General features: G+C 40.5%; 1 protein-coding gene across 1 annotated transcript in view; it reads right to left on the reverse strand.

The window, feature by feature from the left end:
- The window catches only part of ERCC6 (ERCC excision repair 6, chromatin remodeling factor), a 248,919-nt gene that overhangs the window by 85,113 nt on the left and 146,781 nt on the right, over positions 1–17,025 (reverse strand). Inside the window, 5 exon segments of the mRNA XM_075349123.1 lie at positions 9,679–9,798; positions 9,920–10,030; positions 11,586–11,804; positions 11,996–12,091; positions 12,172–12,288. Coding sequence (XP_075205238.1) covers positions 9,679–9,798; positions 9,920–10,030; positions 11,586–11,804; positions 11,996–12,091; positions 12,172–12,288 — 663 coding nt within the window.

Consider the following 17,025-nt stretch of genomic DNA (forward strand, 5'->3'; position numbering starts at 1 on the left):
TTTTCTAACAAAATTTACAAAATTGTTTTATTTGGGACACTACATCACATTTGAAGTGACTTTAAGAAGCCTAGATGACAAGAAATACCCAAAAGTGACACCATTCTAAAAATTGCAACCCTCAAAGAGCTCAAAACCATATTCAAGAAGTTCATTAACCCTTCGGGTGCTTCTCAGGAATGAATGCATGCAGAGTGGAATGAAGAAATAAATAAATTTATATTTTACCTAAAAATGTTGCTTTAGCCTCAATTTATTCACTTTTACAAAGGATAACATGACAAAATGGACCCAAAAATGTGTTACTTTCTTCAGAGAACGCGGATAACTCACATATGGAGAGAAAACTTTGTTTGGAAGGCTCAAAACCAATGATGATCAAGTTTTGAAATACTCATAACGAGTACTGTCTAATACATATGCATATGCATTCCGAATAGTGGGTGCAATGCAAGGAGTAACCCGAATGACGTACTATTTGCTACTCGCATGAACAGTGCGGCTTTTGGGTTACTCGTTACATTGTGAGTATTCTCCATTGACTTGTATTGCACATGCTATTTGGAATGCATACCATGTATTAGACAGTACTCGTTAAGAGTATCGCGAATCCGGGTATTTCGAAACTCACTCATCATTACTCAGAACGGAAGGAGCACAATTTGATTTTTGCAACACAAATTTGGCTGATTGCCGACACCATGTTGCATTTGTAGGGCCCCCTAAGGTACCTAAACAGCAGAAACCCCCTTCAAGTGACCCCATTCTGGAAACCAGGGCTGTGGAGTCGGTAAGCCAAACCTTCGACTCCGACTCCGACTCCGACTCCTCAAATTCTCTTGCACCGACTCCGACTCCGGCTCCGACTCCGACTCCGACTCCGACTCCTACATATATTGCTTATAGTTAGGTGAAAAATTTATTGTAGTACATGAATATGTGTATGTGAACATCAGACATTTAATAATTTTTATGATACAATAATCAAGATATTTGGATAGAACATAAAATATATTTATTGGAATACAACTTTAGAACACAAAAAACTGTAATAAATTGTAAATATGTAAAACACTATGTAATATACAGTAGATTACATATATATCTTGTGTGTGTATATACACTGTGTATATATATATATATATATATATATATATATATATATATATATATTACATATTTACAATTTATTAGTTTTTTGTGTTCTAAAGTTGTATTCCAATAAATATTTTATGTTCTATCCAAATATCTTGATTATTGTATCATAAAAACAATTAAATGTCTGATGTTCACATTGTACTACAATAAATGTTTCACTTAAATATAAGCATTATACTAAATGTTATTATTTAGTAAAATATTCAGCACATTCTGCATTGCACTCCTGTCCCCAATTTATTATATATTTTAGGAGTCGGAGTCGGTGCATTTTATACCGACTCCGACTCCACCAAAATGAGCTCCGACTCCGACTCCGACTCCACGACTCCGACTCCGACTCCACAGCCCTGCTGGAAACTAGACCCCTCCTCAAGGATTTTATTCAGGGGTATAGTGAGCATTTTGAACCCACATGTATGTCACAAAAATGTTGCTGTAGCACCAAATTTCTTATTTCTCGAGGCTATGTGCCCACGATCCGGCAACACCGTCTAGGATGCAGTGTCATTCCTCCTGCGGAGATGCTACTATTGTCCACAGGAGAATGCAGCTCCCGTACACGTGATGCAGGTTCAGGCTGCTCCAAACTTCCAGGGGAGAACATAAGCATCTCCACAGCATAAATTGACATGCTGCGGCTCGAGAAGCTGCACAAGTAAGTTTACGCTGTGGAGAAAAGACTCACAGTGAGCATGGGATTGCTATAAATCCCACCCACTGTACAGCGCAGTTTTTTTAGATACATTGAAAACATGCTGTGTTCAAAACGTGCAAACTCAGATAGTGGGCACACAGCCTAAAAAGCTAGGAAGTATAGATAGATAGAGAGATAATGTGATAGAGGTCAAACACATATATAATGTCCCACCCCTCTAAATATTCTAAGCTGGCACCCTTTAGTGCCTTTCAAGTTTCTCTAAAGGATGTTCAGCCTCGTTTTCAGACAAGTTAAAAAAAAAAAAAAAAAAACTACGTGGGTTTTTGATAGCTAGCTAGGGTAAAGCAGACAACTGCAGCATGCAGCTTCACCTTGGCTGGTAATCCACAACAGAGGTCACCCCATGCTGTTTTTTTTAAATTTATAAAAAAATTTAAAAAGAAAACAAAAAAAAACATGAGGTCCCCCCCAAATTAGATTACCACCCAAGGTAAAGCAGATAGCTGCAGGCTGGTATTCTCAGGCTCGGAAAAGCCATAAATATTGGCCCTCCTCAGCCTAAAAATAGCAGGCTGCAGCCGCCCAGGAAGTGGTGCATCCATTAGATGTGCTAATCCTGCCACTTTTCCCCCAGCTTTTCCCACTTCCCTGGTGTGGTGGCAAATGGAATAATGGTATTTGGGGTTGATGTCAGGTGTGTAATGTCAGCTGGCATCAAGCCCGGAAGATAGTAATGTCGAGGCATCTAACAAACACCTGACATTGGTAACCCAGTCACTAATAATAATAATAATAATAATAATAATAATAATAATAATAATAATAAAAAAAAAAAAAAGATTCATTTTTATTAGAAAAAAAAACAAAACCATCCCCAACACATTCCCTTTTTCTCCACCAATTTATTGAAAAAAATCTAAAAAGGGAAAAAAGTACCCCCTCCTCCGAAAAATTCCAAGTCCCCTGTAATCTGTCTTGGAGGTCCACGACGACTCGGTCATCCAGTATATGGGGGCACGCTCAGAGAAAGCATCCCCCATACACTTGAAGAGCAGGCACTATGTGATGAGTGTGACTACAGTTATCTCATTCAGGTTACTGCAGGTCATACTCCCGCAGCACAGTGAGGGCAAGAGAACTGTGGTAACCTCACGTCACTTCACTCCTAGCAGAAAGCCTGGTGAAAGCCAGCTCTCTGTGCATGTGCTCACCATTTTTCTTGGAGGAGAAGGACGGGCCACGGTGGACTCTCTCTGTATGGCGATACTAAGAGGGGGACCGGGGGTGCCCTGGGAGGACCATTTCTCTCCCATCTGATATGTCAGATGAGAGAGAAATCAGAGGAGGACGACTGTTTTGGCAGGTGCACACCTCATGCGCCCGCCATTTTTGAAGCTCAGGTGGAGGAGGGGGGCCGGGGGAGGGACTTTGGCTACAGCAGGGGAGCAGGGGAGGACATTTCTCTAATAGAACAAAAAGAAACACTCCTAAAAGATCATTATTATTCAACTATTAAAACACAAATGTTAAAATGCTATGTGATCTATTACACACCACTACAATTCAGACAGCATCATGTGAGGTTGGAGCAAAAAAGGGGCAAACAGCTAGTTATTGGATGGTGAGGTATTGTCGGTATCAGCTGGACAGCTAAGTAGCCAGAATATTATTAAGAAATGGCCAGGGGTAGGCAAACAAGGGACTAGCTGTTCCCTCCCTTTCCCCTACCTACAAACGGAGGCGCACCATACTTTTTTGGGTGCCCCCAGTTCCTCGTCGGCTGCCCCTCATCTTTCCCTAAAAACTGTTTTTGCCTAGAGTAGGCACCCATCACCAAGATGTAAATAGAATAAAGTGCCAAATCGTCCCAGGTCAAATTATAACATAGAGCACATATTCATCAAAGAGCAATAAGCTCAGGCAAATAACCCAGAGAGAAAAATCACTCAAGGGCTATAGCAAAATGATTAATAAGATGAATGCCAATAACAACAGCAATAAGCTTAAGCCTAATATAGAACTAAACATCCCGGCAAAGGGTGACTTATCTGCTGGATATCCAGAGAAAAATCCTGATGCGTTTTCCCCCTTTTTTTGGGGTTCATCAGGGGAAAAAAAAAATCAGAGGATTGGTAGTAGAGCCATAAAACATTAAGGCCATCTTAATAAATGCACATGGTCATGCATCAAGTAGAAAGATGCCAGTGGCCCAGTGTGTAGTCCTCACATGAGAGGCTACATGCCCATTGTATAATAACCGGACGTCACGTAGAAAGATGCCAGTGGCCCAGTGTGTAGTCCTCACATGAGAGGCTACATGCCCATTGTATAATAACCGGACGTCACACCAACAGAGGAATAGACATCCCACAACGTGCTGACTGTTTGTGGAATGGAGCGAGGCCGCCTATACAGCTGCTCGCTCTTTAAATATCTATGTTTTTCCCGCTCAAAACAGGAACCGGAAGTACCTCCACGTATGTGGTATAACCCGGCTGTGTTTTTCATATCAGATGGGAGAGAAATCTTTTTTTAACCGATGCTTTATTTCACTTTTACATAAAGCGCTGTTATAACGGCAGTCATGTGACCGGGGACAAGAAAAACTGGCTCGGATCGTGATCTCCAGGGTCTCAGCAACCACCAGTAGCTGAAACCCCAGAGAATTTCTGAAGCTGGGGTGCGCTATGCCTTTATTCCTGAACGTCGTTACAAAACAGCACTGTGTAAGAAGGCTATTAAATGCCACCGTTAAAAGGTGTATAAGCGGTCATTAAGGGGTTAAGCTTTATTATTAGTGGGTCTGATGAGCATGGTCAAGCCGTGAGGCTGAAGAATCAAGAAGTTTGGTACCAAGTACAAATAGAGTATATTAAAATGCAAAGGAGCAGGACAAAAGAGAAAACAGGTCACAGTCTGAGGTCAGATGTCCAAAATGGTAACAGATGGAGACAAGAGGGGCTAAGAAAATGAACAGTCAAAGGCAAGGTCCGAGTCAGGCAGCAAGAGATCTGAACAGCAGGACACAGAAATCACATGGCACGCTCACCACCAAGCAAAGCTACAAACCTACGACTGGCAATGGTCTGACTACCGTCAGCCTGCTAGATAGCCAGGCAATCTCCCCAAGAGAGTGACACCTAGAGGAAGCACAGCAGACCTGACCTGATTGGGCTGCTGGGCAATCCAGAATAGCATGAGAATAGTCAGCACACCCCAGTCCCTAATCAGGTGGCTTTGTTATCCCATTCACAATACTGACAACCCAGGACGACCCAGTCAACTATTGGCTTGCTGAGCTGTCCATCACTGCATCGCTAGGACACATACTTGTGACAGTTTGTGGATTTCTGCCTTAACCCTGTGAAATGCATACTCAATATGGTTAAGATCTCATGATTCATGCCGCCATTTCAGAATATTCCATTTATTTGCTTTCAAAACCTCCTGGGTTGCTTTTGCAGAATGTGTTGGATCATTGTCCATCCATACTGTGAAGCACTGTCAAATCAAAGTTGCTACATTTGGTTGAAATCTCAGCAGAAGGTATAGCCCTATACACTAAAGAATTCACCTGGCTGCTTCTATTTTCAGTCACATCATCAATAAATACTGGTGACCCAGAGCAGTTGAAAGCCTTGCATGCCCCTGCCTCCACCATATTTTAGAGAGGAGGATGTGTGATTTTGATCATGAGCCGTTCCAAGCCTTCGCCATAGTTTCTAGTTCCCATCATTCTGATAAAGGTTAATTTTAATTTAATTGGTCCAGTTTTCCAGAACTCAGTGGCTTGTTTAGATGTTTTTGGCATTCTAATCTGGCCTTTCTATTTTTAAGGCCGATTCATGGTTTGCATCTTGTGGTTACGCTTTGTATTTCCTCTTGAAACACCTACTTCTTAGAGATTGTTCTTCACTTCGGTGGATATTATGGAGTTTTTCTGAACATGGAAACAATTCTGCGATCATCCACCACTGTTGTCTTCTGTGGATGACCAGACTTTGAGTTCCCCAGCTCAACAACATGCTCTTGTTTTTTCAGAATATACTGCTGATGTGGCTGCTCCTAACATTTCTGCTGTCTGATTGATTACCACTTTTATTTCAGCCTAATGATGGCCTGTTTCGCTTCCATTGAGAGCTTTTAACAGCATGTTGTTGATTCACAGCAACAGGTTCCGAATTCAAATGTCACACCTGAAATCGGCTCCAGAGCTTTTACTTGCCTAATTGATGCTGGATTAATGAGGGAATAGCCCATGCAGCCCACTAAGGGAGCTTTTGAGATAATTGTCCAATTACTTTTGGTCCCTTGAAAAGAGTAGCTACATATTAACCCTAGCATCTGTGACGTCACAAATCTAGACTTCTACGTAACGGGGCCGTTTAGGCCCCATGCAAATCATATGGAGAAACGCACATGAATAACTTTTACAAGTTTATTTAAAAATTGCAAAAAAAGATAGGAATAATGCACAACATTTTAATTATAATTTTTTGCAGAAAACACCCAAAAACGTTTTTTTCAAATTTCAAACAAAGATATGAAAAACACACAAAGGTATATAAATCTAGAGTAAACTAGCTATAGCTACGTTGTTTCTTTTCTAACTTTAGCTTTTCAATTTTATTGGTCTTCCAAACAAGTGTCACATGTTATCTTTTTTGAAGAATGTTGTTTACAGACATTTTCCCTACCCACAAGTGGTACAATATTGCTCAGTTTTCCTCTCTAAGTTTCTTGGACAAATGAAACAACGCTATCGTTTTTTTTCTGCTGGCCCTGGAATATCCTGAAACTTTACGCTACACCGTTTCATTGCTTCTTTAGTTTGCTTTGGTAAGCATTTCATATTGATTCACTCTATCATGTGAGGCATTACAAGTTTATGGCAAAGGTCCTTCAAGAATAGGCATCTCCTGTCCTTCCTCCTTGCATGGAATTCTGGATGAGTTTCTGTATAAATAATGAATGAAATCAGGGTTGCTACATCAAGCACATTTGAAAAAATTACTACAGGCCAACGTCTGGATTGCCTCTTGCATGAATATTCTCCCACCATTTCATCTACACCTCCTTTAGTTTTATTGTAATGCAAGATGATTTCTGGTTTCAATTTCTTGTCATTGCTGTCAATACTGCAATCATGATGCATGGTACTGAGTAATATAATGGATTTCAAACAATTCAAAGATAGCAAACACCGGGCACTAATCAGCTGTCGACCGGCTTTTCTGCAGGGATGTTCTACCATTCAAACTCCAGTATAACTTTCTCTGGCAGAATTACGGCTAGTTTAAAGACAGTGGTTCTCCTTCCAGGTACAAGTCCCATCCATGAAAAGAAAAAAAGAGAAAAGGAGGGCACTCACCAGGCTGCCGTATCCAGATAATCCATTTATTTCAACACAAGGTGGTACATAAAAACAGCGGGAGGAAGGGGGGAGTGCACAGCACAGCAGAAGACAGCCGTTTCGTGCTAAACAAACACTTCAACAGACCTGTTGAAGTGCTTGTTTAGCACGAAACGGCCGTCTGCTGTGCACTCCCCCCTCCCTGCTGCTGTTTTTATGTACCACCTTGTGTTGAAATAAATGGATTACCTGGATGCGGCAACCCGGTGAGTGCCCTCCTCTTCTCTTTTTTTCTTTAATATAACGGATTTCTCTTTCTTCGTTTTGTAAGATACCAGAGACACTTTGTTGTTGAAACCAAAGACACTCTCATAGAGTGCGCGCTGTGGATTGTGTTTCATTGCTTGAGGAATTTCTCGTTGGTTTGGCTTCATAGTACCAACAAGTGTAACAGCTTTTTCAAGCAGAAAATTTCCCAGTGCAACATTGGTAAAATAATTGCCCATGGTAATGTTTCTACCTGAATTGTATATTAAATAAATGAGAAAAATCAGCTCACTGAGTTGCTGTAATCCGCTGTATATGTGAATCCGCGCACGGAAGGCTAGGCTGCCAGTCTCATATTCAGGATGAAAAAAAGTCCAGCGCAGTCCTCAAGTTGAAATTAAAAAATTTTTTTTCTTTTATTTGATAAATCCGTTAAAAATAAGTGGTGTACAAAGCGGTCAGTTAGAAGAGTATAGGGGACATAGAGAGGAACCCCACAGAACTACGCGTTTCGACACATAGTCTTAATCATGTTCTGAAATCCTGAATTGTATATTGGTACAGCAAGTGTTTTCACAATCTCAGACCGTAGATCTTTCTCTACTGGTGCATCAACTTCTTTGCCACAGTAGATAAGCCCATTTATGCCATAATAATTTGCAGAATCACGCATCCTGAATATTTTTATTCCAAACTTGGCTGGTTAACTGAGCATGTATTGTATGAACTTGCAACGTCCTCTGAAGGGTACAAGTTGCTCATCTACTGTAACATTAGTACTAGGATTGTAAAGTTTGGCGCAATTTTTGATAAATATGTTCCAGATATAACTGATAGGGGCTAATTTGTCTGTTTGGGACCTCGCTGCTTGAGTTTGCTTATAATCAAATCGAATGTTTCTTCTAATTTCCTTATATCTGTCCACTGCCATTGTCACTTTATAGCGTGGATCAGAAAGTGGGTCCAGAAATAATTCTCTGTTTGGAACATCATACAATATTTTGACTCCCTGCCAGCAGTAAAAGTCCAATATATGCATAAAGTTCCTCTTTTGAGATATTTTTCCAGGACTTCTTTTTTGCAGAAGCGATACATCTTCCTTCTAGGTTTGAACATAAAAGGACCTCTTCTGCAATAGTTTTAGAAAAAAAAAAAGTACAGAATACATCTTTAGGGGAAAAGTACCTGGGGCTCCCCACAGCTCCGTGAGCATGTCTCACAATATTATGTATTGGAGTACATCCGACTAAAGAAGAATTACTGTCCCAAAAAAACACTTGTTTTGGATGTTCTATTTATCAATTCTTCAGGATCCACTTCCTCATCGAAAGAATCACTGTATGAGGATGTTTGATTAGCTTGTGGCAGATACTCTTCATTAAAGATAGTTTACTATCATCATTACTTTGAAACATAATTGCTTCACTATCTTGGTCAGTCAAACGCTTGGAGGAAGACTGTGCCATTGCTGACTAGATGTTAGAAAATTTAAAGAAAAAACAATGAACACAATCTGGGTTGTCTACTATTTGCTTGTGTGTGACACACTGTAAGGATAAAGTGCCCCTTCCTCCTCTCACCCCCAGCAGCTCTTACCCTTTATACTTTCTTTTAGGTGGTGTACAATTCTCTGGATTTTTGTGGCTCACGAGCTCTACCCTTTGCAAGCTTCTTATAGAAACAAAAGAGACCGAAAATGCCTCCCAACATCATATCATCACAGGTCCTTCAGCAATTAGCTCACAGTGTATACTGTCCTCAGTACTCTCTACACAGCTCATTACTGTGTTCAGAAGAACCTGAGATGATGCCATGGCCTTATCACCCCCTCCCAAAATCATATGACATCCTCACATGGCATGATCCATCCCCCGGCCCCTCCACCAGCAATCCTGACAATCACAAAAAAACATTTGTTACACCAAAATGCCAATAAAAAAAAAAAATGATATGAACTGGATATTACCAGCAACGACATGCTTGAGGAATACTTACAGTTTCAAAATTGTAACTAAAGAAATTTTTGAAGATAGCAAAAAAGTAAGCAACGGGGCCGAAAAGGCCCCTGATATGCATTGTAGGGTTAAACAACTGTAATTTCTAAACTGTAACTCTAGTTAGGATGTGAATACCCTCAAATTAAAGCAGAGAGTCTAGACTTTAAGCCCATATTTATTATATCACTGGATCTGGATTATGTTTTAGTTAATAGCTAAAATGCTAAAACTCACTAACTTACCTGAGTATCTGTGCTGGGATTCCAGTCCGGATCATAGATAACAACCCTATTGGCTCCAGTCAGATTTACACCCAGACCACCAACTCTGGTAGTAAGGAGGAAAATAAATATGGAGGAATCCTGCAACACAAGCAGGCCAACAACAGCAGAGCAAAGGTTAGTGATGTCCATCCGTACCCTACACAGAAGAATATAACATAAGAAATACAGAAAGAAGATTTAAGCATTGATCTTCCATTACCTCATTAAACTTTGTTATAAGAGGCTGTCGTGATGATACAGTAGTGGTGCCGTCCATCTTCAGATAAGTATAACCAATCCTCACAATAAATGCCTCCAGGATATGTATCATCTAATAGGCAAACATGTAACATAATGAGAAAAATGCTTAAAGTAATTAACAAACTATTCATTTTTTAAAAAAAGTACAACAGGCAAGAAGCCATTGAGGAAGATTTAGTAATTCTGGAACAATTTTAACAAAAAAAGTTGCCAACAATAACTTGCACAATATGTATGTGATTTAACACACTGTCCAACAGAGGGGTGACGTTTAATCAAACAAGGGCACAGATTAGAGGAAAAGGTGTGACCCCGCAAATTAAAAAAAAAAAAGAGCAATAGTAAGCCAATTAATAGGTGACAAAAACTTTGATTTATCAGTGTAATGATACACCAGTTACCAAACAGCATAATTGCTAGGATGATTCTAACACAATATAAAGGGAATCTGTCACCAGATAATCATTACCTAATCTGAGAGCATCATGATGTAGATAAAGAGACCCTGATTCCAGTGATCTAATCACATAAGCTTGGTTCACACATAGCGACAGCAACGTCGCTGTTACGTCACCATTTTCTGTGACGCAACAGCGACCTAGTAAGTCGCTGTTATGATCGCTGCTTAGCTGTCAAACACAGCAGACGCAGCAGCGATCATAACGACACGTGTCGCTGTGGAAGCCATGCTGCACTTGGTAACTAAGGTAAATATCGGGTAACCTTTACCCGATATTTACCTTGGTTACCAGCGCACACCGCTTAGCGCTGGCTCCCTGCTCTCCTAGTCAGGGTACACATCAGGTTAATTACCCGATGTGTACTCCGGCTCCGGCTACGTGTGCAGGGAGCCAGCGCTAAGCGGTGTGTTCTCACGCTGCCAGTACCGGCTCGCTGCTCACGTAGCTGGAGTACATATCGGGTAATTAACCCGATGTGTACTCTGGCTAGGAGTGCAGGGAGCCAGCACTTTCAGCGTGAGAGCGGCGATGCTAGTAACTAATGTAAATATCGGGTAACCAAGGAAATGGCTTCTTGGTTACCCGATGTTACCTTGGTTACAGCTTACCGCAGGCTGCCAGACGCCGGCTCCTGCTCCCTGCTCGCTTCAGTTCGTCGCGCTCTCGCTGTCACACACAGCGATGTGTGCTTCAGAGCGGGAGAGCGATGAGCAAAAAATGAAGCAGGACATTCAGCAACGAGCGGCGACCTCACAGCAGGGGCCAGCTCGTTGCTGGATGTCACACACAGCGACAGCGACGGGACGTCGCTGCTACGTCACAGAAAATGTTGATGTAGCAGCAACGTCGTTGTCGCTGTGTGTGACACCACCTTTACTGGACTGTTTGTTGTAGTTTTGACAAAATCACATATTGATGAACTTTGTATAACCCTGTCCCACCACTGATTGACAGCTTACTGTCTATGCAGTGCTGACCAAAAGCTGCCAAGAAAACAGTGATTTTATCAAAACTGTAGTAAGCAGCCCAGTAAACAACACATTGCTGGAATCAGAAAATCCTGGTATACACTTTAAGACAGTGTACAATGTATGAGAGATCAAACAGAGATGATAAATATGCCCCACGATTTACACTTGACAATGTAACTCTTCACATCCCAACCTGACGTGACTGAGTGAATAGAAGAACTCTATGTCCCTGTCGATGCCAGATCTTCAGAAGTGACTCCACCACTATCATTTTTCCCGACCGCTTCCAATAACCAAATTGTTCTCTTTCCTCTGGATCCATATCTTTGGTTCCCTTAAGAATTTTAGTTCCTCCTGTGAACAAATCTTGGTGATTGCAGATTTTTCTCAAGGCAATCAGACCAGGAAACACCTATAGAAAGAACACGCAAGTCAGTAATAATCATCCAACATAATGTCTGCCAGGATAAATGAATACTGGGGCAGAGGCAATAGTAGTATTGCTTAGAGCAGCAGATATGTACCATCAAACTGGGTAATGTGTGAGTGGAGCTTAATTAATAGGACAGGAACTAGAAATATGCTGCAAGTTTGCATACTTACCTGCATGTCACCATTCAGGATCCCATACACTTCCTTGGAGTCTATAAAGTTTTGATAAACCTGTCTCTGCTCATCTGTCATTCGGCAAAACAGAACCTAAAAAGCAGCAGATGAAAATAAAGACTAAACTCTAATGCATAATGTACAGAACACAAAACAGAGACAATGTGGGTCACCTGCTCATTCTTGTCAGGAAGCGAAAGGCTCATCTTCACATCTGCTTTCATACGTCTCAGGAGATAAGGGTTTATGGTGTCACGTAGAACACAGGCACATCTGTATGCAGTTTTTACCTAGGATATAAAATAGCCACTAATAATAATTTTATTTCAAAGTGCCCCAAATAGGGAGCCATTTTCAAAGAGGAGTCCTAGTTACCTGGGCCTTTAGTAAGACAGTATTAATGTAACCTAAAAGCTTTTAGGCAATTGATTGAAGTGCTAATTAACCAGAATGCATGTGCAACTAAAATCTAAAAGGTGCATTCAAAATTCAAATCCTGCCAGCATCAGTCAGGTTCACCTCTATTCCATTTTCACCAAGTCATTTATTCAAGGAGGGTAGAATTTTTTTTTTGTTTATTAGTGGTTCATGGATTAACCAGATTGTTGACAGCAGGATTAACATCAGTGAGACAAGAGAAGAAGTGAAATGTATGCAGGTATGGATGATCAGGCTTCCTATACGTTGTTAGATGGTAAAGAGGGCCACTGGTAAAGAAAAGACCAAAACAAGTACTTAGTGAAATACAAAAGTAATTTATTATAATAACCAAAGGGTGAAAAGATAATATAATATATGATTAACTGGTTACAGTCACCCAAGTGTTTTTCTCCCTGTAGGGGCCGAAAACATGTCAACAAATTAACATATTAAAAGGAATTACCCTGAGACATGTTGGGGAGGTAGTAGCAGGCAGTGCGCAGGGCCTCGACGCGCATTTCACCAGGCGTGGCTTCGTCAAGACGGTTAATGGGTTTCTACATTAACCAGTTTGTGTCTAGTAGTCTTATGACATCATCAGGTGGTGCCTGTGCAACTCTGTGTCTGGCGATTTTTTCATCTGGGTCGCCATCACTGTCTGTCCTTGTTTCGCAATTATTATAATAAATTACTTTTGTATTTCACCAAGTACTTGTTTTGGTCTTTTCTTTACCAGTGGCCCGCTTTACCATCCTTGCTTAATTGTGGATTGGTCACTGCGTTTTATCGGTTTGGTTGTTTGTATTTAGACCTTCCCTATAAGGGAAGTTGTAGGTTTATGTTCCTATATGTTGTTGCCCAGGTAGGACACGCCCCTTTTCTATACAGTCCATTATAATGAAGATTTTTTTTTTTCTTTTTTTAAATATAGAGGGCTACACATAAGGAAATGTAAATACTGCAAATCTGAAATGGTCAATTATTTGGGTAGATTACTGGGAGACAAAAGGAGTAGAAAATTATATATATAAATAAAAAAAACCTCAACTCTCCAAACATTGCCTGTACTACTAGAAAATTGTGCATATAGAAAAAAAATAATATGCATACAAACAAAGTAAGCAGAAAACATTGATAAATATTGGCTGGTCATTGGCCAATGAGAAAACATAGAATAGCAAAAGGCATAATTAATTACTTACCAGTAGAAATGAGTGGATATGTGGAAGTTCGATTCGGCAGGTTCAGCTGGACTTAAGATAAAGTTCGGTTTGGGACCCAGGCTTGACATTAACCCTAATAAAAGTCACTAATTGGGCAGTTCGGGTCTCCATCTTACACCTATAGCACTGATAAACAGACTCCACATAAGAAGTGAACTCTAAAGGGCTATTTACACGCTGCGACATCGCTAACGATATATCGTCAGGGCCATGGTGTTTGTGACGCACATCCGGCGTAGTTAGCGACATCGTTGCATGTAACACCTATGAGCGACCTTAAACGATCGCAAAAGAGGTAAAAATCGTTGGTCTGTGAGACGTCGTTCATTTACCAAAAATCGTTGTCTGGTCAGTAGCGAGATTGTGCGTCGTTCCTGCGGCAGCAAACATCGCTATATGTGCCACCGCAGGAACGAGAAACATCACCGTACCTGCTGCCGCCGGCAATGAGGAAGGAAGGAGGTGGGTGGGATTTTCGGCCCGCTCATCTCCGCTTCTATTGGGCGGCTGCTTAGTGACGTCGCTATAACGCCGAACGAACCGCCCCCTTAGAAAGGAGGCGGTTCTCCGGTCACAGCGACGTCGCTAGGCAGTCAAGTATGTGTGACTGTTCCTAGCAATGTTTTGCGTCACGGGCAGCGATGTGCCCATGACGCACAACCGACGGGGGCGGATACGCTCGCTAGCGAGATCGCAGCGTGTAAGGTACCATTTAGTATCGGCACTGATTATCATCTTATGACATGTTCGCTATTGACCACCAAAAACTTTGTTGGTTCCCTCCCTAGGGTAGATTGACAGATTTATGCCCATTTATGCTGCACTTAATGTGGTTGGAGCAACCCATAGTATAGTTTATAACTAACTTTGTTCTTGTTTCAAGTGTAGGGCTAATCAGGGTGACGTAAGGGAGAGCCTACGTTGAGCGGGGGAGGGACAAGAATAAAATTAGGGTCACCTCCGCTGACAGGAAGTTTTTTTGCCTAGGAATAAGCAGGGAAAGGAAGGAGTATGATGGTATATTGAGATATACACTAACAATTTACTGTATTTTTGATCAAATAGCCTATATTATTTAAATGTTTTACAGATTTCACTTGAGTGTGTATTTTTTTTAACTATTAATGGTCATCAAATAGCCTATATTATTTAAATGTTTTACAGATTTCACTTGAGTGTGTATTTTTTTTTAACTATTAATGGTCATATTGTATATTTGGAGTACAACACTTGGTTTTGAAAATGTTATTATTATCTTCTAAGATGACAGTTCGGGTTTCCACCTTCATGCAACCAGCCATAAAACAGAACACTTCAGGGGGATGATGAGCAGGGTTTTTACATTTTTTTTTTTTTGTGTGGCACATACTACATTTGATCATGCTGTTACCTCCAGTGCGAGTTGTTCAAACACTGCAAGTGGCTTGAACTAGGCTGAGCACCAAGCGTACCAGAGCACAGCGATACTCGCGAAGTGGTTTGCATATGTTAAGCATAAAAACTCAGAACCCAAACTTTTTTTTTTTTTTTTTAAAGTCTGTGTTTGGTACGAATTTTGGGTTTGCTCATCTCTACTTATTGGTAATGGCAGTTTCCGGAACCCATGACAGCATCATGGAGAGGGGATCTGCTCCCCAAGGAGAGGAAACCTGAATAAAAGGGGCAGAATCGATCCCATGCATTAGCTGTGTGACAGAGCATGAGAGGACCTCCACATAGTTATGTATTAAACACCACCACCAAACCTTTATGTACCATCTGAACTCTCCTCAAGAAAAATACTACTGCACACCCATTATTAGTGGCGAAGGGAAATATAAGCGTGCTGTCATGGGTTCTGGAGAATCTCATTACCAGTAAGCAATAAAATCTTTTCCTTTCACCCATGACAGCACTATGGACAGATTTACAGAGAAATTAATCAACCTTAGGGAGGGACCACCATCTGCTGAACCCTTCTCTCAAAAGGAAAGATGAGCAGAAGAAGCCAAATCAAAGTCCAATTTCAAGAATTTGTTTTTCAGGTTTTTATTATTCACTATGTTCAGTACATAGTGAAAAATAGATCTCAGAATATGAATCTCCAGGTCAGCACAAGTACGCAGATACCAAACATGTATAGTTTTGCTGTTTTTTTTTGGTTTTTTTTTATAAATTATCTAACCCCTTCCACAACAGAGCCAGTTTTCACCTTCATGACCAGGCCATTTTTTTTTTAAATTCTGACCAGTGTCACTTTACGATGTAATAACGCCAGAAAGCTTCAACATATCCCAGTGATTGAGACTTTTTTTGTGTTACACATTGTACTTTATAATAGTGGTAAATTTAGGATATTTTTTTTCATTTATTTGTGAAAATATCAAAAGTTTGGAAAGTTTTGAAAAGTTTACAATTTTCAAAATTTAATTTGTATGCCCTTAAACCAGAGTTATGTAAGAAAATAGTTAATAAATAACATTTCCCACATGTCTACTTTACATCAACACAATTTGTGAAACCATTTTTTTTTCTTTTAGGAAGTTAGGCCGCGCTCACATCAGCGGTATTTTGCCACAAAACAGGATCCTTCACAAATGCGTTTCAGCTCCATTCATTTCCTATGGAATAACGGCAACATGCGGTCACATGCGGCCGCATCCCGTCGCAACTCCATTGGAGGCGAATTGAGCTGAAAAGCATTTGTACCGGTTCTAAGCCTGCGGCAAATTACCGCTGATGTGAGCAGCAACTTAGAAGGGTTCAAAATGTATCAACAATTTTTCATTCTTTTAACAAAATTTACAATACTATTTTTTTTTTTTTTTTTTTTTTAGGGGCCACGTCACATTTGAAGTGACTTTGAGAGGCCTAGGTGACAGAAAATATCCCAAAATGACTACATTCCAAGAACTGCTCCCCTCAAACTGCTCAAAACCACATCTGAAAAGTTTATTAACCTTTAAAATTCTTCACAAAATTTAAAACAATTTGGAAGTTAAAAATGGAAATGTTACTTTTTCTGACAAATATGTTACTTTAGCTCCACATTTTGCATTTTCACAAGGGTAACAGGAGAAAATGTGCTGTATAATTTGTTGTGCGATTTCTCTTGAGTACACAGATACCCCGATTTTGGTGGAAAACTACTGTTTGGGTGAACGGAAGGGCTCGGAAGGTAAGGCGCGCAGTTTGACTTTTTGAACGCAAAATTGTCTGAAATCGTTAATGGACACCATGTCGCATTTGGAGAGCCCCTATTGTGCCTAAACTCCCCCACAGGTAACCTCATTTTTGAAACTAGACCACTCAAAAAAATATAAACAGAACACTATTGGGTGGTGAAGAAAAAAAAATTTCATTTTTACCACATAAATGTAGTTTTAACCCCAGATTTTCAACTTT

Source organism: Anomaloglossus baeobatrachus, chromosome 5 (assembly GCF_048569485.1).
Source record: "Anomaloglossus baeobatrachus isolate aAnoBae1 chromosome 5, aAnoBae1.hap1, whole genome shotgun sequence".
Taxonomy (NCBI): Eukaryota; Metazoa; Chordata; class Amphibia; order Anura; family Aromobatidae; genus Anomaloglossus; species Anomaloglossus baeobatrachus.